The 25,282-nt window shown below is 44.9% G+C and overlaps 1 protein-coding gene across 1 annotated transcript in view; it reads right to left on the minus strand.

Moving 5' to 3' along the window:
- The window catches only part of STT3B (STT3 oligosaccharyltransferase complex catalytic subunit B), a 68,332-nt gene extending 44,461 nt beyond the window's left edge, over positions 1-23,871 (minus strand). Inside the window, exon 1 of the mRNA XM_074195630.1 lies at positions 23,565-23,871. Coding sequence (XP_074051731.1) covers positions 23,565-23,797 — 233 coding nt within the window. The 5' untranslated portion in view covers positions 23,798-23,871. The remainder of the gene's footprint in view (positions 1-23,564) is intronic.
- Positions 23,872-25,282: the final 1,411 nt, after the last annotated feature.

The raw sequence follows: 25,282 nt of genomic DNA on the forward strand, positions 1-25,282 counted from the left end.
AACAAATTTCACAACTCTGAGGGGTGCTGTTTCACCTTCTGATTTAAGTTCTAATAAAGAGAGGATTTCCTCTCTATAGACAGTACACTCTACCATTTATTTACCTTTTTTACCCTATTGATCATACATTGGAAGTCTCCCTACTGCTAGGTCACAAGGAGAACATGAGGATGGTGGTGATTTCTATGGCAATCATGGAACCACCCCCTTGATTTGGCAATAAACATATTATTTCTGTGAGGAAATGACATCTTAACCTTGCTTTATGTGTGATTGTGGTCCCTTAAGTTTTAGTCTCCTCATCTAAAAATGAGGATCACCTCACTATTTCAAGTTGTTATGAAGTTCAAATGAGGTCATTTCTGTATAGCACATTGCAGACCTTTCAGAGGCACTTTATTGGTTAGAAGTATTATTAAAAGCAATGAAACAAAGTCAGGATCATCTAATTTTAAAATTTAAGATAAAAAAACCCAGAACTTTTAAAAAGTTCAAGGAAAAATGACACACTCGCAAAGTTTTCAGCCATGAACAGAAATAGGGAAAATACTGAGGAAAGGCTGGTCAACAGCATCTGATCTAATGCTGCATACAATGAGGAAAAGAGGGAAGGAAGAGAACTGTAGAAAGCCATCAGATTTGACCACTGAAATTGGTTTCCTACATATCATAAAAAGAAGACATTTATTAAAGAAACTTGTTGCTAAGACCCCTCCTCCCCTTCTCTCCTCTCCTAGTTTTAGCTGTATAAGTTTTATTTGTACAAAAGTTTTTTTAATTTTATGTATTCAAAATGATCCATTCTACCTCCTATGAAGATGGTAATGTCCTGCTTGGTCAAGAACTCTTTCCCTATCTGATCTGAGAGGTCATTTCTTCCTTGCTCCTCTGATGTCGTTGTGTCTATAGCAGTGTGATTCAGATCATGGGGTGGGGGCAGCACTAATGGCATTGGAGAGAGCCCCTCCCAGGCTTCCAACTAGCATGTGGAGGTGTCAGAAGCCATTTGTGCCTTAGAAGGCCCTTGCCCCTCACACTACCTCTTAGAGCTGGTCTTTGTATCCTTCAGGATTCAGAGAAAAGACAGTGCATCTTTCCCTACAGGAGGGATGTGTTTCCAATCCTCCCCGATGACCTCCCCTCTCTTTGGCATGCACATATAGACTTGGCCAGCTACCTCTATACAGATATGCTCTCTCCCCCAAGCTCTGGAGGCTCCCTATGGCTGTTTGGGATTCGTTCCCAGCTCCGCCCAATGCCTTCCTGATGCCAGCCGGTACGCCGCAGTCTCTCCCCCCAGTTGCTGCCCAGTCTCCCGCAGGAAGCCTGCCCTTCCCAATGCCCCTTCAAGCCAAGGGCCTTTCTCTGCTGGGCATCTCCATTATCACTGCCCCACAAGAACAAACAGAGATACTCAGGAAAACCATCTGAACAATGATGACCACAATGTCAACAGAAACAAGTATGCACTTAAACAATAGTGGCAGCCGGTGAGAGAGGAATGGGTGAATAAAATGAGCACCTGCAGCCAAACACAAGAAACATTTTAAATGAGATCAGAGAAATAGTATTGAAATAATGTACTAGCTGTTAAACCACATTTGTACATTACTACAAAAATATTATCAGTCAGGTTTTTAATAATAGCAGTGAAAATGAATATGATTCATTAACTTTAAAAAATCTTGGTTTATTTCTGTGAGACAGAAGCTTCCCTGGGATCAAAGGTAAAGACCAGGTGAGGGCGCTGCCTTCATTCCTTTGCCTGTGGACACCCCCACCTCCTCTCTGGCTCAGGGCAGTCCAAGCATCATATTTAACGCATCAATCTATTAGTAAAGCTTAATTAAAAAAAAAACAAACAACTTTCCACCCAGAATCTGTAACACTGACCAACCCTCATTTTTGTCCCACTCTGCCAATCAGCAGCATAGGATCTACTCTAAACAACTGCCGGGGGTGGCTAAGGCACAAAGGACTTTCCTGTTGGCAGGTGAGAAGGAAGGTGTGTGGGGGCATTCGAGTGTGTGGGGGGCATACTTTGAGTTCAGGCTGACAATTCTAGGCTAGAAAGGACAGGCTGGAATGAGGACATCAATATTTCAATTGTTGTCTGAAAAAGCGAGGCAGGCAGGTGCCACCAGGCCAGGGAACCCCTCCCCCAATCCCAACCTCAGGGTCCCCTCCCTGAAAATCCTTCCTGTCCATCACTTTGCCAAGTTTTTTTTTCCAACATTTTTTTCTATGTATTTGTTAACTATCCAGATCCCAAACTTTCTTATGTCACAGCTTTGGAGGATCATTTTTCACTTGGTCTACTTGGTCCTACCTTTCTTGGATTTGGGCTCCTCAGATATCTGAGCTGCTCGTTTTATCTTTCTCTTTTATAGAAGCATCTAAATTTAGAAACAGCTCTAATTCTTTATCCATATGATCCACAGCCAGCTGCAATGGGAGGCAATGTTCTAGGCTAAGAATGGAACCTAAGCCCCTCTGTACCTGTGGTATGGGATTAAAGATGCTCCATAACAACCCATCCTACAAATACATGCACAGAAAACTGATCATTTGACAAATCCCACACAATTCCAAGTCACCAAATTACCTTTCACTCAGTGATGCTATCAAGATCAAAGTGGATAGGTATATCCTGTAATAATACACATATATATATACATATAAGATGTATAGAACAAACTCCTAAGAAGATAAAACAAAAATTATGAGTAAAGGCTGGAGAAGAAAAGATCATTGTTAAAGGAGGCGAATCAGGGAAGACATAATGGAAAGGGTGGCAGCTGATCTCCAGGACAGGTTGTCATGCCCACCTGCAAGGTCAGCTGAGAGGAGACTGCAGCTTGAAGAAGAGGGATGAAAGGTCCTGAGACTGCTCAAGACATCTCCCCAAGATGTGCCACACAGAGCAGCAGGTTGGAATGGCACGGGGTATGTGGAGGGATCCCCCCCCAATCTGAGGCGTAGCAAAAACAATCAGCAACGATCAGCAGAAAAGTAGTATTTCTAGAGTGCTTTGTTAACAGCAATGAAGTTAAGGAGTAGGATTTAAATAACCTAAAGGATCAAGCTTCATCTACTGACACAGGGTAGCTTTTTATCATAAAGGAAATGAACATTTTTATTTCAAAGTAAAAATTATTATGTTAATGTACCTGGTCTCTCTAGTATTAAATAGAAAAAAAATCTAACTGGAGAAATGACTGACAAGATAATCAGAACTCTGTATTTCTACCATTTCACATCTATGTGCTCATGTTTATGTAAATCCCTCACTTATGCAAATCCATTCATTTACAAGAATTATTTTAAAGTTCTAACTATAGGGGTGACCTGGTGACAAAGCTATTTACAGAGTCTGTTTAAATCAGAAGCTCGCCCTATAGGTGAGGCAGCCTTATGACTTTCTGTAACTGATACTCCCATGGACAAGGGTAGGTTCCACTATATAACAGGGTTATAAGCTGTGAGGCTACTGCACAATAATATTTGTTAAACTTAATATATGTATATGTGTATATATATATATATACATATATATATATGTACACACACACACACACACACACACACATACAATAAATTTCAAGAAACCTTCAGGCTACATTACTGTAAACTCATGTGATGGGCTAAGCTGGTTAAAAAACAAACAGGGGGGGAATTAAGACTGGAATCCTAAGAGCAGAAACCAGAGCCTGGAGGTCTCCTCACCCCATTCCAGAAAGAGCCCTGCCCACAGTCATTCACTATCTGAGGTGGCCTTCCCCTGGGAGTTTCCTTTATCTGCTGGCCCACCCTGAATTCTATCCCCACTTCAGCACCCTTCCCTCTCATTCCTTTCCATTTAAAAAAAAATGTCAAAAGGACCCTGACTCTCAAAAGTAGCTGTTGATACTTTCTTCTTCCCAATTGCCATCTAGCAACTCCAATATTCTCTAGAGATAATCTATATTAATACATATAAATACTATTATAGATTTATATATATAAATAAATATAATAAAAGTATTATCTCAGAGAGTATTCTTCTCAATTGATAGCACTACATTTAACCATTGAAAATAAAAACAAAATAAAAAGTCATTACATTATTAGTATCTTTAAATACACTTAACCTTGCTCACATTTATAAGATCTCTAAATAACTACACAATCCCCAATGCTTTAAAAATTCAATAACTGAAATTTGAAGTTTAAAGAAAAAAACTGCATTCTACTTCCAGATTAAAAAAAAAAAACTTTAGCTCTCTAACATATACTGTTGTTGTAAGTGAAGCTAATATGGAATTATTTTAGAAACAAAAAGTCCTAGAGCAAATACAATCAACTCAGCTTTTGCTAATGTAGTCTATCCTGATTCATTCAGTTTAAAGATGCAATGACATGGTTTCTCTACCATCATGCCTTTGGTTTTGATGAAATGACAAAGGTTAAGAATGACTAGAAAGTGCAATGACTCATTTAACACTTTCACTATGTGCAGAAGTACCACAAATGAAATGCAATCGAAAGTGAATGTGCAGGGCATCTGAATTTTTACTTTTATGGATAGAAGAATGAATGGCAAAGCTATTTACAAAATTCAGAGCTAAGTCAAACTTGCCTCTTTTTACCAGGAGCAACCTCACTTATCAAAAGGGGATAGTCAGAGCACCCATTGCCAGGGGGTGGTGGGGATTCAAGGAGGTCACACTGCTACAGCACTTAGCTTACTGGAGTCTGGCACCCAGCAGGCACCATGATCTCAATCATAGCTGTTAGTACCAGCAGGACATTTTACAGGTCCCGAGTGATTATGAAGCGCCTTGCCCAAGGTCACACAGGGAGTACCAGAAGTGGGTTTGAACTTCAATTTTGTTCAAAACTTGGACAAACCAAGACTGAATTCTCAGCACTGGTGCAGCATGTCTTGGGTTTTGGGAGAGTTGTTTTCAAAGAGTTCAAACCATCAGAATTCCACAGCTGGAATATACTAGCAGGAAGCCCTAAAGAAATAAATAATACTGAAATAAATTGTTCTAATGAAGAAGAAAAGACAATGTCTAAAGATGCTAATGTATAGGTAATCGCTGACAAATACAGTTTTTAAAGACTTAAACGGCAAGTAACAGAGCAAAAGTGAAGAAATAATGTTTTATAAATAGTGTCACAGAGTGGTTGAGGCCAGAACACCCTAAATGTTATTGTGATGAAAGCTGACAAGATGAGTAGGTCAATCAGGAGAATGCCAGACACATCCCAGGTACTTGGACTGCAGCAAAACCATTTCAGAATTTCTGATCCTTCGCTTGTGTAAAACATGAAGCATGATGGGCTAGACAGTTAATAGCTGGGACCAGTTGAATGAATGAACTCAAGAGTAGTTAACACTGAGTAATCCAAATTTGGTTTCTGTGAGTTTGCTCGCTGCCCCACACTATTCATCTTAGGTAGAGGGACAGGTGGCTTATTCAGCAATTTTGTACATGATATAAAACTAGGAAAGAAAACTGTATACTGGAAAAAAAAAACCAGATTCCAAAAGAGGAAATAAATGGAAAAGCTATCCAACTCCATTTAAAAAGATCCATTCTGAATCTCAAGGTCTATGCTGATATTCCAAAAAAATTAACTCCATAAATTCAGATAAGGAAAGTATGGCTAGACAACAGTTTTCTGTGAAAAATACAAAGTGGCAAGTTAAAAAACCTCCCCCAATCATGGGTTGAATTAAGAGATATGGTATGTAGAAAGGTGTTAAGATTTGATGGGGAATGCCTTGTGCTCCCCACCTGAAGAGAGGGAGGGATCCAGAAGGGAAACTAATCACTAACCATTGAGCACTTCACTTCAAAAGAGGCAAGGGAGTCAAAGTGGAGGAAAGGTGGCTTTGGGATATCTCTAAACAGAGAAGATTCTCCTGTCTGTATAAGTGGGCTCCTCTGAGGTCACTTCCAACACTTAATATTTTCTAGCTGGCGACCTTGGGCAAGTCACTTAACCGCATGGATCGCAATTCACTCTATATAATGTGGCTTTGGCGTGGAAACAAGAGATGGCCTCAAGGTAAGAAGAGTGTGGCCTGGAAGGCAAGCAGGCCTGATTCACATCCTGACTCTACTAGTTAAGTCTTCCCCTTCCTTGTCCTCTGTTTTCTCACCTACAAAATGAAAGGATTGGACCCAATGGCCTCTAAGCCACAATTCCACAAAAACACTGATAGTGCTCAAAGCATTTAGCAGGGGAGGGAGAGGAAGGACATTCTGGGCCTAAGAGGCAGAGACTGGGGAAGCACTGGAGGGGGAGCCAAGAAGCATTACAGGGAAAGGCTTCTGCACATTGTGAGGAGTTCTGGTAGCACAGGGCATTTCTGAGCAGGGCAGCAACACAACCACACTGAAGCGTAAGAATGACTACTCTGGCAGTGGTTTGAAAAATGAGCTGTGTTAGGAGGCTGCCATCATGCTAGAGGATAAGTCATTTTCTTTAGTCTCCATGAACTTTCAACCCTATCCCCACCCCCTCCAAAAAACCAAGGGTAATTTTACCCCAGAGGCATTACAATTTCCATTGTTTCCACAAGACAAGAAATCAAGAACCTCACCAGAGGGAGAGGGAGAGGGAGAGGGAGAGGGAGAGATTCCAGAGGAATCCTAGGGCTCAGAAAGTGCTAAGAGACTGGCATAGATTCCTGACCAGATCCCAAACATCCTCAATGAAAGGGCATTTGTGGGCACTGGGAGGGGGCAGCTGCCATGTCTCTGCCACATGGCTTCCACCGAAGACCTGGTGTAGACAGAACCAGCAGGACAAGCCTAGAGCCATCACGAGCTGGAGAGCTCTGCTCTCTCCCACCAAGGTCCAGGTATTTATCAATGTCTTAGGAGGATCTTAACAGTCTGTGGATTATAGGATGAAAGTTATGTAAGATCCCAACGGCAGAACAAGAATCCAAGAATGTCTTGACGAACCAGAACAACAGGTCAAGTCCAAGAGTGGACAGCCCTGGATCTGCAGTCAAGAAGCCGGGAGTTCAAATTCAGTCTCAGACACCAGCTGTTTGGGTTGCTACCTTAACCTGTTTGCCTCAGTTTCCTCAACTGTAAAACAGCTCCCAACACTCTGGACCTGCAAACAGTGCCTACTTCATAGAGTTTTTATGAAATGCTATTCATTTTTTTTAAAAAAGAAAAAAACACTTGCACATATGTTCACTCTCCTCTACATCTCATTTCTTCCACCTCCCAAGCAAAAACCAATTGTGAATCTAGGCAAATACATGGCAAGGAGCTGTATCATTTCAAGCCAACATGTACTGATTAAGGGCCTATTATGAGCTTCACAGTGTGGAATACAAAGAAAGGAAAGGGTCTTAGACTAGTGAAGTGACCAAAGCCTACCTGTAGTTCTTCCAAGACCCCAAGTTCCCCAGGTCGAGTGCACACAGACTGAATATCCTGCTGAGGATCCCTCTGAAGCATCGTGAGAGGTCTGGGCAGGCAGTCTGGCAACATTAGTGGAGAATGTATTGAAAAAAGGAGTTAAGGACAGGAGTAGGCTGGAAACAACATTAGAGGGGACTAACTGAAAAAACTTAGAACTTTTAGAATAGGCTAGGAGAGAAAGTGTAGGAGGCATAAAAATCAAGCTTTGTCTGTCTATTGATCAGTTGGTGATTCAGGAGGAAAGCTTCCATCTCTTGCTTGGCCCTCAAGGAAGACAACAGAATTACCTACCACCTAATTTCAGACATGTTTAATGATAAGCTATTTTTTCCATGGGAAAGTTTTCCGTGAACAAAACATCTATTTTGGCCAAGGTCTTCCTTTCCTATTCCCCAGAACCTCCCTAGATCTACATTTAATAAACCTTTGTATTATTCCCCCACCTGCAGTGTTAATATATCCATTTTGCTTCTTCTCCCAAACCAACCCTCTTGGATAGAGTTGAGGACCTGCACTGTGCTAGGGAAGAGAGATAACATTACCCTTTAAAAATCTTCTCTCATCCCACCCCATCAGTTTACTTTTGGACCATGCTTGGAGGGGAGCAATCCAGGCCAGGCAGAGCTCTAGGATTATTTCTCTCCCTCTAATCTGTCACCAAATCATCATCATCATCATAGCTCAAGGGTATGTGATTCATGGCCACATCAGACAACAAGCTTCAGTTTATTTTACTTTTTATGCCAACTGTAACTGTAGGAATGAGGTTCAATGGAAAGAGACAACAATAGCATGTCAGCTCAATATAAGGAAAAAATTCCTATCAATCAGAACAATTTAAAGCAAAGAACAGGTGTTTTGGAAGTAAAAAATTTCTTATCCCTGGAATTCTTCAAGCATTTGGCAAGACAGCTATTTGTTGGGGATACTGTTTTTGAAGGATTCTTGATTCAAGTATAATATGGCAGAAAAGCGCTGACATTTCTTCTCTTAAAGATTCTATGAAATTGTGACTGCCCTGTCTCAGTGTTTCTCAGTCTGCTGAGCCTAAAACCACCACATTCAGGGCCTACAAATACAAAAGGAAAGCCACCTCACCTCAAGGGTGAACAAACCCACTACAACCTTCTTAGACTCTTTTGACAGCTAGTATAAGAACATCCATATAACTGGGTGGGCCCCTCAGCTGAAGCTCTCTCCTTCCTTCCCCCTCAGGCACAAGTGATGCTTGCAGTTGGGCTTTAGAGGGAAGGATTTAGCAGGCGAGGGAGAGGAAGGACATTCTGGGCCTAAGAGGCAGAGACTGGGGAAGCACTGGAGGGGGAGCCAAGAAGCATTACAGGGAAAGGCTTCTGCACATTGTGAGGAGTTCTGGTAGCACAGGGCATTTCTGAGCAGGGCAGCAACACAACCACACTGAAGCGTAAGAATGACTACTCTGGCAGTGGTTTGAAAAATGAGCTGTGTTAGGAGGCTGCCATCATGCTAGAGGATAAGTCATTTTCTTTAGTCTCCATGAACTTTCAACCCTATCCCCAACCCCCTCCAAAAAACCAAGGGTAATTTTACCCCAGAGGCATTACAATTTCCATTGTTTCCACAAGACAAGAAATCAAGAAACTCAAAGAATGAAGAGCTTTACAGAAAGCTAATCTACTGAAGCTTCTCGGGATCACTTTCTGTCCACCAGTCTCCAGACTCAGGAGACAAAAACCAATCCCTGGACTCAGGGATTTCTTTCTGGTTGCACAGATACTCCCCATCCTTTGTTCCTTCCCTATCATCCTGCTTTAGCAAATAACTGATAGACTCTGCCCAGTCAGAAAAGGGGGGTGACCAGGAGGAGAAATTGAGCTCCCTTCTGCCTAGTTAGGGAACCCTCAAAGCTTCAGAGGCTCTTCCTGGACCACTCATCCTTCATTTCCCGAACCTCACAAATACAGAAGTCAACATAGCCCAGCCTGCCAGCATCCAAGATTGAGTCTGATCTGAAAGAGAGGGGACTAGAATCCAGCTGGGGACAGTATGGTGCCACTAAAAGTTACTTGGGACAGAATAGTAAGTGAGCAACAGGAAAAGATAAGGCAAAAATGTTAAGCACCAAACATTTCAGTAAGAAAACAATTCAATTAAACCTAAAGTATAAACAGAGAAATCAACAGATGATACTAAAGTGAAGGGGAACACCAAATCATACAAGAGTATAGAAGATTAAGGAGATGCCTTGAATAGAACCCTGTGAATTCCCAAGAGAACATAGCACCCTCCTTTCAAGATGGTCCTGAATGAAACCAGAATCTCCAGAGAAACGTAAAAGAACAAGTGGCAGGGGATCCATGACCTTCACAGCAGAAATAAGGGGCAGAAAAGAAAACCCCGAATCCAGTCTTAGTGAGCCTCTCCAAAGAAGTGGAAGAAAGAACAACAGACTGGAAATACAAACACACTGAAGGGAAGCACAATCTGAAAGAGAAGCAAAAAGAAATACTTTTACAGCAATGATCTCTAGACAAGGAAAGGCCACTGATCTCAAAGACAGGATATACAAGGGGTGTGTTAGCATTCCCAGAAACACGGGGTAAGCTAAAAAAAAAAAATTCAAGCACCATGCTGCAAGAAATTAAAAACAAAACCATACTTCTGAAGATAGAACACAAAGCACAAATTTTAAATCCATCGAACATCACAAAACTTCAAACTCCAAGATAAAGTGGAGAGATTTAATAATTCCCAAGACAACACATTCTGTGAGGACCAGGAGAAAAACCTTCGAGTATAAAGGGTAGGAATTTGGAGTAACACAAAACTCTTCTACTCCATCAGAAACCACATGAAAGAATGGAAAGCTATGTTTCAAAAAGCCAAGGCCCTCAGGATACAATTAAAACCATCCGTTCAAAAGATGGATGATGCTAAATAAAAAGCGAGTTATTTATTGAGAACCATTTTGGATATGGGCAATTAAATATTTTGGATTTTTTAAAATTATTATTCCAATGGGAGGGGAAAAGAGAAGGTAGGGAAACAAATTATTCCATCTCTAGATACTATTTATAAAAGGCAGGGGAGAAATGACTATTGACTTCAAACCCACAATAAAAGAGGGATTATTAAGAGGTTTCTTTTTGAAATTACACAATGAGGGCAAGAGGAAATCAGAATTTAAACAGCAGAAGCGATGAAGGAACAGACCTGAAGCACTCCAGACTAAAGTCCATGATCACTCCTGCAAAGGAATCAATGTATTTTGGGGATGAAATTGAAGAGAAAAAAGAAAGTTTCCTCATCAAGTCCATGGGAAAACAAGGAAGGGAAGATACCTGGGAAGAGTCTAACAGAAAGAATAGGGACCACAGGAGAAAGGAAGAGGTGGCAAAGGGAGGGAATCAAACAGGTTTAAAAAAAAGTGAGACAGGCTTTGCCCAATGGGAAAGAGGATTCCCCCTCCCACAGAGGAAGTATCAGGCCTCTTAAATGGGAGATGAAGACCTTCTAAATGAGCCTAATGCACCAGAAAGTGGTGCTGAGGGAACCCATTTTCTCTAAGAGCTGTGTCTCGGAGGCCAGCATCCTGCCCCAACTGGGAGAAGGGAAATCTGAGCTCCCCGGTACAGCCTGCACCAGATGAGAAGGAGCAGAAGCAGCAAGGAAGCTGCCCGGCGGAGGGAAGCCACCCTGGGGAGGGAGGACAGTAACAAGGTGGCCACACAAGGGCCACCGTGTCTCCTCATCTCCCTGATAAAAAAGCATGGAGGGTTCTAGATCTACAAGGCAGGAACAAAGCTGACAGAGCAGGGAATTCAAACTTGGAACTTGAGTTTCAATGAAGAACAACAACAAAAAAGGCTAATAATAAACAAAGACCAGAAATCAAAGAATATAAAGTGTGTGGGGGGAATTTAAGAATACAAGGCAAAGAAATTCTTTTTTCGAAAAGGAGCCTAAACAAACCAAACTAAAAAGTCGGAGAGGAGGAGAGCCTTTTAAAATTAATCACAACTGAGAAGCTGGGGGGAAAAAGGATTAGATAACTAAGTGAAAGAAAGAAAAATTTTCAAGGGAGGTAGGGAAAGAGTTAAAAGCAAAAAGATAGAGACAAAGTTCTGACTTAAATAAGGAAGGGAAACAAATTAACTCAGAAAAAATACTAAGAACACAATTGAAGAATACAAATTCTCATAACTCTGAATAAGAATTGATTAAACAATCCAATAAAAGAAAGTGACAGATTTAATAAGAAAGCAAAACTCTAAGAAACACTTCTAAAAAAGCAAATAAAAATGAGAGGTTGTAACAAAATCTACTGTGTAACAGAATGAATCCAGAAAAGCAGGACTTGCAATCATGCTCTCAAAGGAAAAATAAGAAATGACAATTTCACCAGAAATGAAGAAATGACATTAAACTCAAGGGAACTAGAGAAAACAAGCCAACACTGACTTAAAAACCTACTATGTTCCAAGTGGCATAAAAGAGAAGTACTTAAAGAAAAAATTAATGAGCTGCAAAAAAATACTGATTAAAACACAATAATATGACCTTAACTGCATTTCTCAGAGTTGAACAAATTAAACAAAGATTTAAAAAAAGGGAAAATACAGAATTGAACAAATTGCTAAAGTAAACAGAGTTAAAGGTAGGAACTACTAAAGAACAAGCATATTTCTCAGTACCCCATGGAAAAGTGACTACATATTAGGACAAAGATGACTGGCTTATTATCCTTAATCCTCATCCTCAAATCCTCTCTTCCCCTTACTCCATATATCCAAACATGGGCCAAGTTCTACAATTTCTCCCCCATAACCACTCTGTCCCAACTATTACCCTTCTCACTATTTATATAGCCTCTATTACTGCCTCAAATCTTTCCATACTCTAGTCATCCTCAGATAGCTGCAAAAGTGGTTTTCCTTAAGCATAGTAACCATTTTCTACATTTTTTTTACTACATTCAATAAAGGGCCTTTGAAGAAAACATTAAATATTAATTAGAGATCTTCTGGCCAAGACAGACGCCTAACTGAGAGACAGACCACGTATAGCAAAATCCTAAAATTCATACAAGATCAAGAAATCCCATGAGAAACTACTAGAACCAGAATTCAGACAAAAGTTCAAAATCAAAATGCAAGTGGGCCCTGCCCAGCACAGAATATCCTCTCAGCACGACCTGGTGATGCTGATGACACAAGTAGTCTGGCAAGGCTTTGTGTCCAGAAACAAGAGTGGAGGGCTCCTGGTGAAAGCTCCATGTGGTCAGAGTGTCCCGAGGTAAGGCCTCAGGGAGTCTTGGGGAGTGGCAATGGGCCAGCCCAGATGTAGCAGGGGCTTCAAGGTCCTGAGACACCAGAGCCAGCTCTGAAGAGAAATCTGGTTCTAGGACAGAGCCCCAAATCAGGAATAAAGCTGGAGAGATGAGTGAGTATTAAAAAAATACTGCAAACCTAAGGAAACAAAAAAGGCATGATGCATAACAAAAGATGTTCCAGCAAAGACTATATTAAGACCTAGGGGAAATGAAGCAAGAGGGGAAAAAATGAATTAAAAACTCTGGAAAGAAGAACTGAGAGGAAAGCTGTAAATCTTACCTATTGTAATAGGATCTCTGATAATAAGAATAAATCAAATAAAAATAAATGATTTTATGAGTACAAAATATTGAAAAGAGAATGAAATGGAAGATAGTGATTAAAACCCAATAAAATGGAAAGCAGGCCAAGGAAGCCTCAGTCAAAAACCAACAGACTTCCTGAAAACTAACTTAAAGGAAAGAAAGTCTAAATGAGAACTGCCCAGATCTGGTAGAAACAGAGGACAAAGTCACCCACCCATTTAGCAAGGGCCTGGCAACGGGCTACATGCTGGGAATATAAACAGGGCAGAAGGCAGCAGTACCCTCAAGGAGCTCCTGGTCCAATGGGGGAGGCCACCTGCAAACAAGCTCCTAGATAGGTTATATCAGCAAAGGCAAGGCACTGCAAGGGCCTGGGAAAGGCTTCCTGTGAATGGGGGGGATTTTAGCTTGGGCCAGAGGGAAGCCAGGGAAGACAGAAGGTCTTGTTTGAAGAACATCAAGGTCATTGAGTAGAGAGGCAGGGTACTAATAAGAGGGGGGGCTGCAGGTGAGTAAGTTATAACGTTCCATGGCAGTAACTATGCTTTAGGAAAATCACTTTGATGGCTGAGGGTCAAGAGCCAGATGCCAGGCTGACCAACAAGAAGGTTACTGGCAAGAGTCCAGGAGTGAGGTGATAAGGGCCTGAACCAGGCTGGAAGCTGTATCAGAGAAAGGGGGGGGGGTCCAGATTTCTGAGGTAAAATCACCAGTTTTATAACAAATTGGATACTGAGGGAAGGGTGAGAGTTAGGAGGGAAGGATTTTTTCAGCATTCAGGGTTGAAAGGAGGCTGGTGCCTCAACAGTAATGCACAAGTGGGTAAAGAAGAGAGTACAAAGGTAAATAGAATTAGCTTTGGACATTGGGAGTCTTAAGTTATCTTGGAACAATCTAACTCAGGATATTCAATAAACAGCTGAAGATGTCCAAATGGAGGTCAGGGCCAGATTTGAGAATCATCAGCACAGAGAAGATAAATGAATTCATGGGTGCTGATGAAGCTCACCAAGTGAAATAGGAAAGGAGAAAAGGGCCCAGACAGAGGTCTTTGGGACCCTCATTGAGAAGGAGTGATTAGATAATGGGAGAACCAACAGTGAACAGAATTATGAACCTAGAAAGAAAGGGATAAAGAAGACAGTGTCAAAGGCTATTGAGAAGAAAGGGTTGAGAACAGATTGCCAATTTCCATTGAATGATGAAGTCAGAAATCAAACTGCAGAGAGTTAAGAAGGGAGAGACAAAGAATCCTTCAAATATCTTCTGAAAGAAACTCTAAAAAGAAAACTCCCAGAAATGTCACAGCCAAAACTCAGAGTGGCTATGTCAAAGAAAAAATACTGGGGGAAAAAAACAGTTCAAGTATGACAAAACTAGTCAGGATTACACAAGATGTGGCAGCCTCTACTATAAATAACAACCTACAAAGCCAGGGGTGAAGGAGAGGAGTAAATCTTTATTGTAAGAGAACTTTCAAGCATTTCTGGATACACAGAATAGAGGTGAACAGGAATTTTGAAATGTGTCCAACTGGACAATTGGAAAAAGATGTGTGAGGAGATTGTATGATGAGGTAGTGGTGCTAATATTCTAAGAGGTTAAGAAAAAAAATTCATAAGCACCTTAATGTCTTAAAGGTTTCTGTGGGAGTTAAATAAGAACTAGAGGAGCTTAGAAAAGTTTAAATGTATGGGAAGGGGAAAGACAAGGGAAAAAGGAACATACTACTATAGACTGGAGGAAGATGGGGGTGGAACTTGTTAACTTCTCATATTTGGGGTGAGAATAGCAAACAAATTTGAAGGGGTGAAAAGGTCAGAATCCAGATTCTTACTCTTACCTGAAACAAATTGGGGTGGGGGCGTAGATGGGAGAGAAAGGAGGATAATACTGGTCCTACAGAAGGCATTAGAAGGGAAAAAAAAATTAAAGCCAAAACTTAGCATCTTACTTTGTTCCCTCTTAGACAACTGTAAATAGTTACACAAATTGAGATACTGTGACAATAATAGATTAGACTTATGTCATAAGAAATAAGATCATTTCTGAAAATGCTGGCTTTTAGAAGTATAAGCAGAGTCAGTAAAACAATGTATAAGAGGCCCAAAACTAACAAACAATAAAACCAAAACCAAAGATCTTTGAAAGATTTAAGAGAAGTCTGAAAAACACAAAGATCAAACTATGTTTACAGAATCAGAAAGAGATAAAGTGTATTTTTGGACAGGGTCAGTGTATGGATTAGCTTTGCTTAAAACAAGGCTTAAAAGGATTCCTCCACCCCCCCCCCCCAACTTCCCTTCTCTCAGTTAACTGAGGTGAGAAAGTGAAGAGGTAATCAAGAAAAAAGGTCATTGAAACTTTATAAAAAAAATATAGAAAAAAGCATTGAAAAGTAGGATTAACCACGTAGAAAAAAATGAAGACGTGTAGTTTCAGAGAGAATTCTCTATGTTCTACTGCATATATAAAAATCCTGTTTTCTGGGTGTTAAAAGTTCAGAATTTTAGGGGTGGCTAGGGGGTGCAGTGGATAGATAGAGCACCAGCCCTGGAGTCAGTAGGACCTGAGTTCAAATGTGGTCTCAGACACTTAATAATTACCTCCCTGTAAGGCCTTGGCCAAGCCACTTAACCCCATTGCAACACTAATCCTTATTTTGGGGGGTGGGGGGAGGGAAGCAAGAATGAGGGGGAAATTGGAAAACTCAAAATAAATAAAATCTTTCTAAAAAAGCCAGAATTTTAAAAATATTTTCCAGTTAAAATTATATTCTTTAATTCTAAAGAATTTGCAAGTCAAAGAAAAATTACAGAAATGACAGAAAATTTTAAAGAAAAACAATGAGACACTACAAAACTCATGGAAAAGTTTATCTCTGAATACTTCTTAATACAGAAAAATAATGAATTGGATATGTAATTTAAAAAACTTGGAAAACTACAAATAAAAACAGGAAAAGTGCAAGATAGAAATTCTAAAGAGCTTCTTAATAAAATGAAAAACAAAAAGTTAAATAAGTGAGGAGTTGGGTTTTTCTATCAAAAATGAACCAAGGAAAAGTCACAAATGGAAATAAAAATAGAGGAAACAATCAAAAACTAATTGCTTAACTGCTAAGAGATTAAATGGAATAGACAGGATCACTGTTCCAATATCCATTCCCCATCCCAACTCCAAAATATCAACGGTAGAAATAAAATATTTAATTCTCATTCATTCATTCATTCATTCATTTTTGCAAGGCAAAGGGGGACTTGCCCAAGGTACACAGTTAGGTAATTATTAAGTGTCTGAGGCCACATTTGAACTCAGGTCCTCCTGACTCCTGGACCAGTGCTCTCTATGCACTGTACCAGCTAGTTGCTCCAGAAATAAAATATTTAAATAATCCAATATCAGAAAAAAGAAATTGAACAGGGTAAATTTCCCTCCAAAAATCAAGTAGATAACATCCAACATTCAAAGAAAAAAAAATAATTCTAATATTATAGAAACTAATTTCAAAAGTAGGAAACGAAAGAAAACTTTCAAATTCTTTTAAATGATACAAATATTGTATTGATAGCTATTCTGGGGAGAAACAAAATTATAGCCCAAATATCCCTAATGAATATAAACAATGTTAGCAAAACGGCTACACCAACATAGTAAAACTATTAGCTATGCCCGAGTTCCATTTATACCAGTGAGGCAGGGTGAGATCAGTCAGAAAAATTGTTAATGAAATGGACTATAATAAAACCCACTTTTTTATACATATATCTTTATAAAATGTGTCTATTATTTATATTATACATAAATTCACTTACTGAAAATTTTTTAAAACAAAAGCTAGTATATGTTTCTGTTTAAATTACTAGAAAGTTTAGGAATAAATGGGTATGGTCAATGGCATACATCTGAAGGCAAGGGCCAACATTTTAAGAGAACTTTCCAGTAAGATCAGGGTTAAAGCAAGGGTATTCACTGTCACCACTACGCTTTAACTCATAGTTAGAAATGCTACATAATAAGACAAGGACAAAAATGATAAGAACAAAAACTTTGCCTTTCTCCAACTGGTGAGTTCCTCCTGGAGCCTCAGAAGCTTGGAGGGGGTTCAGGTTAGTTGGTCACCCACTGATGTTCCTGACTTCCTATTAGATCTACTCACACACCCCCCACCCCCGCCCCTGTCAGCTGTCCTTCAGGAGCAGACCTCCCCCCCACACACACTTGTAAGCTCCTCAGAGGCAGAGACTGATGTTCTTTTGACTTCTGTTCTCCCAGAACTTACCACAACACTGGCACTACACTACTATCATAAATGTATGTATATTTTGAAAATCATAAAAAAATTATTTAAAATAATCACTTCAGTCATGTTGAAAGATATAAAGTCCACACTGGTCATCAGCATGTCTATATACAGGAACCAACAAAATCAAAAAAAGATATTTCATTCAAAATAAAGTATTTGGAAGTTTATTTACCAAGATGGTTGGTTCTTGTCCTTCATTACTGAAGATGAACAAAATGACATCACTATTTTTGAGACAAATTACAGTGTGTCTGACCATGGCTGATCATGTACCAAGATACACACAAGAAGTATAAGACAACTTTAAAGGCAGACCTAAATAATTGGAAAAATATAAAATTTATTCAGGTCAGAGATGTGGTGTAGCAGTAACATAATAAAAATTGAAATTCCACCAAAATTAATTTATTCAGTGCCATACCAAACTACCAAAGGAATACTTTAAAAAATTAGAATTTTTTTTTAAAAAAATTATTTGTTGTAACAAAGGGCCAAAAATTTCAAGGAAAATAAGGGGGTAAGGGAGTGGCTGAGGAGGGCACTATGGGACACAGAAATGTGCCTAGAAATACCAAATCTCAAATTATACTATACTATATAAAAAGTAGGAATCATAAAGTCTATTTGGTACTAGTTAATAAAAAGAGATCATTCAGCAAAGCAGAGTAAGGACACATCACACAAATTAATAGAGTACCACAGTAATTGACAACCCCAAAGCTGCTGGCTAAGGGGATATGGTCATACTACTTTTACTATTTCACAACAGCTGCTCAGAAATCTACAGCAATACAGCAGAAATTTTATACATACATATAGTCCGATACCTTACAACGCAAAACCTCTGTCTCTCTCTTTCTCTCTCCAGCCATTTGGAGATATGAGATAAAAAAAGATCATCCCACAGAGATCAAAAGAGATAAAAGGTAAACAGATTTATCAAAGAAGGAAATATCTTTCACATATTTTATGGAGATATATCTATGACTAAAGCACAGAAAGGATCTATGGAAGATAATAAAAAATAATTTGGATAATACAAAATTTTAAAGTTTTTAAACAAATGAAAACAATAGTTAAAATTAAAAGGGAAACGGGTAGGGGTGGGTGGGTGGGGGCTGATAGGCACTGGTTCCAAATTTCTAACAGCTTTTCCTCAATAGCTAAATGGTCAAGAATATCAATACTCAAGTTGACAAAGGAAGAAATTCAACTTATAATAATTATATGAAAAAAGCAATAAATCACTATTAGAAAAAATGCAAATACAAGTAACTTTGAAGTTTCACCTTATACTCATTTCAGTTAACAAAACAGAAAATTATAAATTATTAGAGGGGCCATGGGAAAACAGACACCCTTAATGCAATGTTGGTAACGCTGTGAATTAGCTAGGCCATTCTGGAAAACAATTTGGGACTATAACAAGTCATTCAATTGTACATACCATATGACCCAGAGGTAGTACTACTTTAAGGTCTATCCCTCAAAAACATTCACAAAGAAGGGAATGGATTCAGAATTGCAAAAAAATAGTTACAGCAATTCTTTTTTTCTCAGTAAATAACTTGAATAGATGAACGAATTTGGAACGAATGCTACTGTGACGTGATGAAGAAAGGAAGAGTTTCAGAGAAACTGGGATAATGTCAGAAGTAAACCTAACTATAACAATGCTATAAAACTTGGAGTTTTAATTCTTGTCAATACTATGACCAACTGGATCCCAGAAGACCAATGAGGAAGCATGCTCCGTGCTCAAGATATGGATTATGACATTTTCAAATACAGTACAAATTGTACATTTTCAAAAATAATCAACGTCAGTATTAGTTGTGCCTGATTGTTCATGTTGTTCTAAGGGTTCTACTGAGGGGGTAAAAGCAGGCTGAGGGACAAAAATGTGGGGCAGGAATAGTAGAGAAGGAAACAAAAAGAAAATGGATCATTAAATGCACAACAGAAAACAAGTCACAAAGAATCAGACAAGTAGACTGTTTTTGGAAGTTACATTTTATACACACATACACATTTTAGAAGGCAAACTTTACACAATAAGAAGTCTCCATTTTCATGTGGAAATGAACATTTATTTGTTTCTTAAGTTTAGAATACAAGAGAATTTTTTTAAAGTGTTTATTTACTTCAAGTAAGGAGAACCCATAGAAGAAAAAGAGTTATGGTGGGGACAGGTTAATCTTCTAAAAGAAATAAAATTAAAAATCTAAGAGGCAATATGATATAATGGGCAAAGAACTGGGTTCAAATCCTAACTCTAACCACCATGCAAGTTATGTGACCTTGAGTGAGCCACTGAAAATCTTAGTGCCCTAAACAATTCATTCTTAAAGACTCTATGCTCTCTAGACTGTAAATTGAAATCTGCAGTACGAAATAACATCTCCTGACTTAAAAAGTGTAGATGAAATTAAAAAAAATCCTTAATTTTAATTCCTCTAATTGGACAAATTGCTGAAATAGCTGAATGAAACTGTACCCATCTGGGCCCAGTGTTACAAATAAATATTCTGATGCACAACAGTATGGCAGAAACCAGGTACAAACCCATATCTCACCCCATTTACTAAGATAAAAGGTCAAAATGTGTACATAATCTAGATATTTGTAAACAGTGATGCTATAAGCTCAGAAGCATGCAACAATTTACTTGTCAAATTTATGGATAAAGGAAGAATTTAAGCCCAAACAAGAGAGATAATTATGAAAAATATTAAATGAATAATTTTGATATTAAATTTAAAAGGTTTTTATAGTGGGAGCAGCCGGGTGGCCCAATGGATAGGGCACTAGACCTGGAGTCAGGAAGACTGGCCTAAGATATGTGATAGTTACTAGCTGTATGACCTTAGACAAGTCACTTCACCCCACTGCCCCATCAAGAAACAAACCAAAAACACAAAAGGTTTTGCACAAACAAAACTAATGCAACCAAGATTAAAAGGAAGGCAGAAAATAGAAAAGCTTTTAAACAGCAAGTATCTCAATGAAGCCTTTAGGCTTCATTTTTTTTTAAATCTAAAGAGAACTGAATCAAACTTAAATGATCATAGGACAGGCAGTTTCCAGATGAGGAAATCAAAGCTATCTTAAAATTGAACAGAGAATTAAAACAACTCTGAGGTATTACCTCATCTCCATCAGAGGTTAATATGACAGAACCCCCCCCCCCCATAAATGTTGGAGGGGATGTGGGAAAATTGGAACTCTAATGAATTGTAGGTGGAGTTATGAACTGATCCAACCATTCTGGAGAACAATTTGGAACTATGCCCAAAGGCCTATAAAACTGGGCATATTGTTTGACCCAGAAAAAGGACCTAGCTATACAAGGGTATTTACAGGCACTATTTTTGTGGTGGCAAAGCCTATCATTCAGAGAATGGCTAAACAAATTGTGGGATATAAATGTAATGGAATACTACGGTACTATAAGAAATGAGTAGAAAGACTTCAGGAAAAAAAAAGAGGAAGGATTTATATGAACTAATGTGTTAAAGTGAGCAGAACCAGGAGAACATTGTACACGGTAGCAGTAATATCGCATGATGAACAACTGTGAATGACTTAGCTATTTGATCTAAGCCAATCTTAAAAGACTCATAATGAAAACATGCTATCCCCCCAGAAAAAGAATTGCTTTTTAAAGTTCCTTCCACAAATTAACACAGAAAACTGTTTTATATGATCGCACATGTGTAACCTTGATCAAACTGCATGTTGTCTCAGGGAGGGAAAGAAGTTAGAAGTTTTAAAAAATGCTAAAAATGGTGTTTATGTGGAATTGGGGGAAAATTGTTTTAAAAAAAACTACGAAAGTGAGGAGGAGGGGTAAAGAATATCTCTTTTACTATCCCCAACTTAAGTAATATGTGCCATTTATGAAATCTGTCATCACTTGGCCCCTTCCCGCCTTCCCAGACTTGTTGCTCAAATGATCTCCCTCTGAGCTCCCCTGGCCCATTTACTCTTTCTCCAACACAATCCTCCTCCCATCTCCCAGCTTTTGCATTCCTTAGCTGGCTTACATTCTTCAAAGGTACTACCGGGCTCCCTGTTCCTCCCTCGCAGCTTTTAGACTCCCCGCTCAGGTGTCTCTGGGTCCCTCCCAGCTGAGGCCTTCCCTCAGAGCTTATGGTTCTAGTCCTGTTCAGCCTGTGCCTCAAACCCCAATCTGCTCTCCTCCCAACAGCAAACAGTATAGAGTCCCAAGTGCAATAGCCTGAAAGCTGGCAGCCCACGTTCAGCCTGGTCCTAGTCCTTCTGCCATCACTTTCCAAGGAGCTTCTGAACGGGTGGATCAGGCCCCACTGAGGCTCACTGGACCTGTGATTTCTACATCTGAAAAGCAAGTGGTTTTGAGTTCTCTCAAGCTCCACAAAACAGCACTATTTTGCGGAGGGGTGGGGGAGAGAGTGACCGTCTAACAGGCTCTTAATACAATTCAATGCTTCAGAGCATTTGCACTTTGTTATTCATAATTATCAAGTCAAGGGTATTTGCAGACTCATAATCTGGTTTTCTACATTTAAAAAATCTGACTTCTGTCCTTTAAATGGTAAGCTCCACTGCTCCAGCTCTTTGGGTAACCTGGTAAACACGGGGCACTTCAAACATTTGCACAACAAAGCTTCCTTATTATTTCTCTTTGGGGAAACTGGCCTCGGAGGTGCCTAATTGAAAAGCTTAAAGAAGGGGCAGCTTGGTAGCTGCCACACAGCCAAGTGCTGCACCACGGAGGCTGCCTTCACCCCAGCCTCTGCGGGGTTGAAGCCCTCGGGTCCCGTCACCCAGCCCCCCAGTTTGGGAGGCCGCGCACCCAGTAGGCACTTCATGCCCGGCAGAGGAGAAGTCACCCCGCCGGCCTCCGCGTCTCACTCCTCCAGCCGCTGCCTCAGGAGATCCGAGCCCGGCTCGGCGGCAGGAGCCGCCCGGCCCCGCGCCCTCCCGGGCCCCGCGCCCTCCCGGGCCCCCGCGCCCTCCCGGGCCCCCGCGCCCTCCCGGCCCCCCGCGCCCTCCCGGCCCCCCGCGCCCTCCCGGCCCCCCGCGCCCTCCCGGGCCCCGCTCCCTCCCGGCCCCCCGCGCCCTCCCGGCCCCCGCGCCCTCCCGGGCCCCCGCGCCCTCCCGGGCCCCCCGCGCCCTCCCGGGCCCCCCGCGCCCTCCCGGGCCCCCCGCGCCCCCGCGCCCTCCCGGGCCCCCCCGCGCCCTCCCGGGCCCCCGCGCCCTCCCGGGCCCCCGCGCCCTCCCGGCCCCCCGGCCCCCGCCCACCCAAGGCCGGCCTGAGCGGCCCCGTAAGGGGGTTCGGGCCGCTCTGCGGGCCTCACCCCTGGCCGTCCCGCGGAGCCACAACAAGGCTCCGACACGCCACTCTACTGGGCTGCCCAGGGCCCGGGCTCCGGCTCCAGTCCGGTTCCCGGACTCCGGAGGCCGGTTTAGAACAAGGGGGGGGCGCTCCCCGTGCACCCCCCGGGGCTCCCGCTCATGCGCTCTCCCGCGATGCCCCGCGAGCTCGCCGGGATCCAGGTGGGCGCCGAGGGGCTCCCCGGGGGGGCAGGGGGTCTGCTCCGATTCCAGGCCCCCCCGGAGCCGGTCCCAGCGCGGCCAGCGGCCCCGGCCCCCCAGCCCCAGTTTCTGCTCCGGCTCCGCTCGGGACCCCCCCTCTCTTGCGCGAAGGCACCGCCGGGCCAGGCTGCGGAAAGCCGGCCGAGCGCTCCGGGGCCCCGGCCGGGCCCCCCGCGGGCGCCGGGGCTCCCCACCAACTTCGGGGGCAGCCGCCGGTCCCCCCAGGGCGGCGGAGGCGGGGCTGGGCAGCCCGGGCAGGGAAGACGGGGAGCCGCTGGCCGGGCCGGGGGCCCCGGGGCCGGCCCCCCTCGACCCCCGGGCCGCGCTCCGGGCGCCGGGCCGGACAAAGGGCGCCGCGAGTGGCCGCGCTCCGGCCGGGGCCGGGCTGGGACCGGGGCCGCTGGGCGCCCAACAGGTGCGGCGCCCCCTCCCCGCGGGCCCGGCGCCCCCTGCCCCCCCTCCCCGCGGCCCCGGCGCCCCCTCCCCCGCGGCCCCCGGCGCCCCCTCCCCGCGGCCCCGGCGCCCCCTGCCCCCCCTCCCCGCGGCCCCGGCGCCCCCTGCCCCCCCTCCCCGCGGCCCCGGCGCCCCCTCCCCGCGGCCCCGGCGCCCCCCGGCCGCTCACCAGGGGTCGAACTCGTGGATGATGCTCTCGAAGCGGATGACGGCGAAGAGGCGCGAGCTGAAGCCGGCCAGCCAGGCCAGGAAGAGGATGGTGAAGGACAGCAGCGACTGCCAGCCGGCCGGCTGCGACAGCCCGCCCGCCAGCGGCGCGGGGCCCGGCCCGGCCGCCCGGGAGCCGGCCCGCCCGCCCGCCGCCGCCTTGGCTCTGCTCTCGGGCGCCGAGGGCTCCGCCATGTTGTCGCCGGCGGCGGGTCTCGCTCGCAGCCGCCGCCGCCGCCGCCGCCGGAGCCGCCGCCGCCGCCTGGTGTGTGGGGCGCTGGGCGGGGCCGGCCGGGAGGAAGGGGAAGGCCGGGCCCGGGGGCGGGGCTGCGAGGCGCGCGCGCAGGCGCGGCCCCGGGAGGCCCCGGGCTGCCGGGGCCGGGGCCGGGGCCGGGGCCGGGCCGGGCCGGGGTCGGGGCCGGGGCCGGGGCCGGAGCGGGAGGGGGCCCGGCCGCGCCGCCCGGTCCGGGACGAGGAAGCGGAGGCGCGCGCTCGGCCGCAAGGACAACCCTCCCCCTTCCCGCGCACGCGCCGCCCCCCACCCGCCGGGGAGGGGGCGGAGCGCGAGCCGCCCGAGCCCCGCCCCGCGCCCCGACAGGAACTCGCCCCTCCGCCTGTCAGAGAGCGACAGGTCCGTCACGGGGCGGGCGCCGTCCGCGCGCCGCGGCCAATGGGGACAGGGATCCCGCCGAGGAGGCGGGGGGCGGGGCCGCCGTCGCTGCCGCCGCCCCCGGGCTCCTGCATGGCGCGGCTACGCTCTCATTGTCACTGGGCAGACGCGGCTCCGCACGTGGGGCGGCCCGGGAAGGCGGAAGCGCGAGCGGGCGCCGCTCGGCCGCGGCCCGGGGCGGGAGCGGGCGGCGGCGGGGGGCGGGGCGCGAGGGCGCGGAGCCTCGCCCGTGGGGAGGCGCGGGGGGCAGGGCGGGCCGCGGCCGGGGGCGGGACATCTGACCCACTTCTGGCGGCCCGCCCCCGGCCCCGCGCTACGGAGCGGGGCGGCGCGCATGCGCGGAGCGCCCGCCGGTAGGGAGCGCGTGGGGCCCGCTAACGGCGCCTTCCCCGGCCCACGTGCGGAGGGGGCGGGGCGGCTCCCGGCGGCGCGCGCGGCCGCCCTTCCCCCGCCTCGGGAGCGCGCGCGGCCCGGGCCCGGGCTTCCCCGGGCGCCAAGTGAGGCCCGGAGGGCGCGGGCCCGCAGAGGGCGAGCCTGGCCGCCGGGAAGCCCAGCGGGGCGCTGGCAGCGAGGCCGGGGCCGGTGCCCGCGCGGTGCCCCTCCCGGCCTCGGTGCCCCCTCCCGCGTGTGCGCCCGCCACCCGCCGGGGGCTGGCGCGGCTCTGCCCGCTGCCCCGCGCGGGGTGTCCCCGAGGCTGGGCCCGCACCCCCGCCTCCGGCCCGGCAGGCCACGCTCGGCCCGGCCCGGCGCGGGGCTCGCGGCCCGGGCGCCTCCGGAGAAGCCGCCGCGCTGCTTGCCGTGCCCGGAATGCCCCCGCCGCGGCGCCCGTGCAAGGGCAGCCAGCCCTCGTGCCACCGGGGACTTCGTGCCCGCCGCTGCCCAGCGCCCCCAGCGCGTGGGACTCCCGGGGCCCCTTTCCTGGGGGGGGACTGCCCGGGACCACCCAGCTGGGGTCCGCGCCCCCGGATTCAGTCACTTCCGAGATCCGGAGCTTCCACTAGACCGCTCTG

The sequence above is a fragment of the Macrotis lagotis genome, chromosome 7 (assembly GCF_037893015.1).
Source record: "Macrotis lagotis isolate mMagLag1 chromosome 7, bilby.v1.9.chrom.fasta, whole genome shotgun sequence".
Lineage (NCBI taxonomy): Eukaryota > Metazoa > Chordata > Mammalia > Peramelemorphia > Peramelidae > Macrotis > Macrotis lagotis.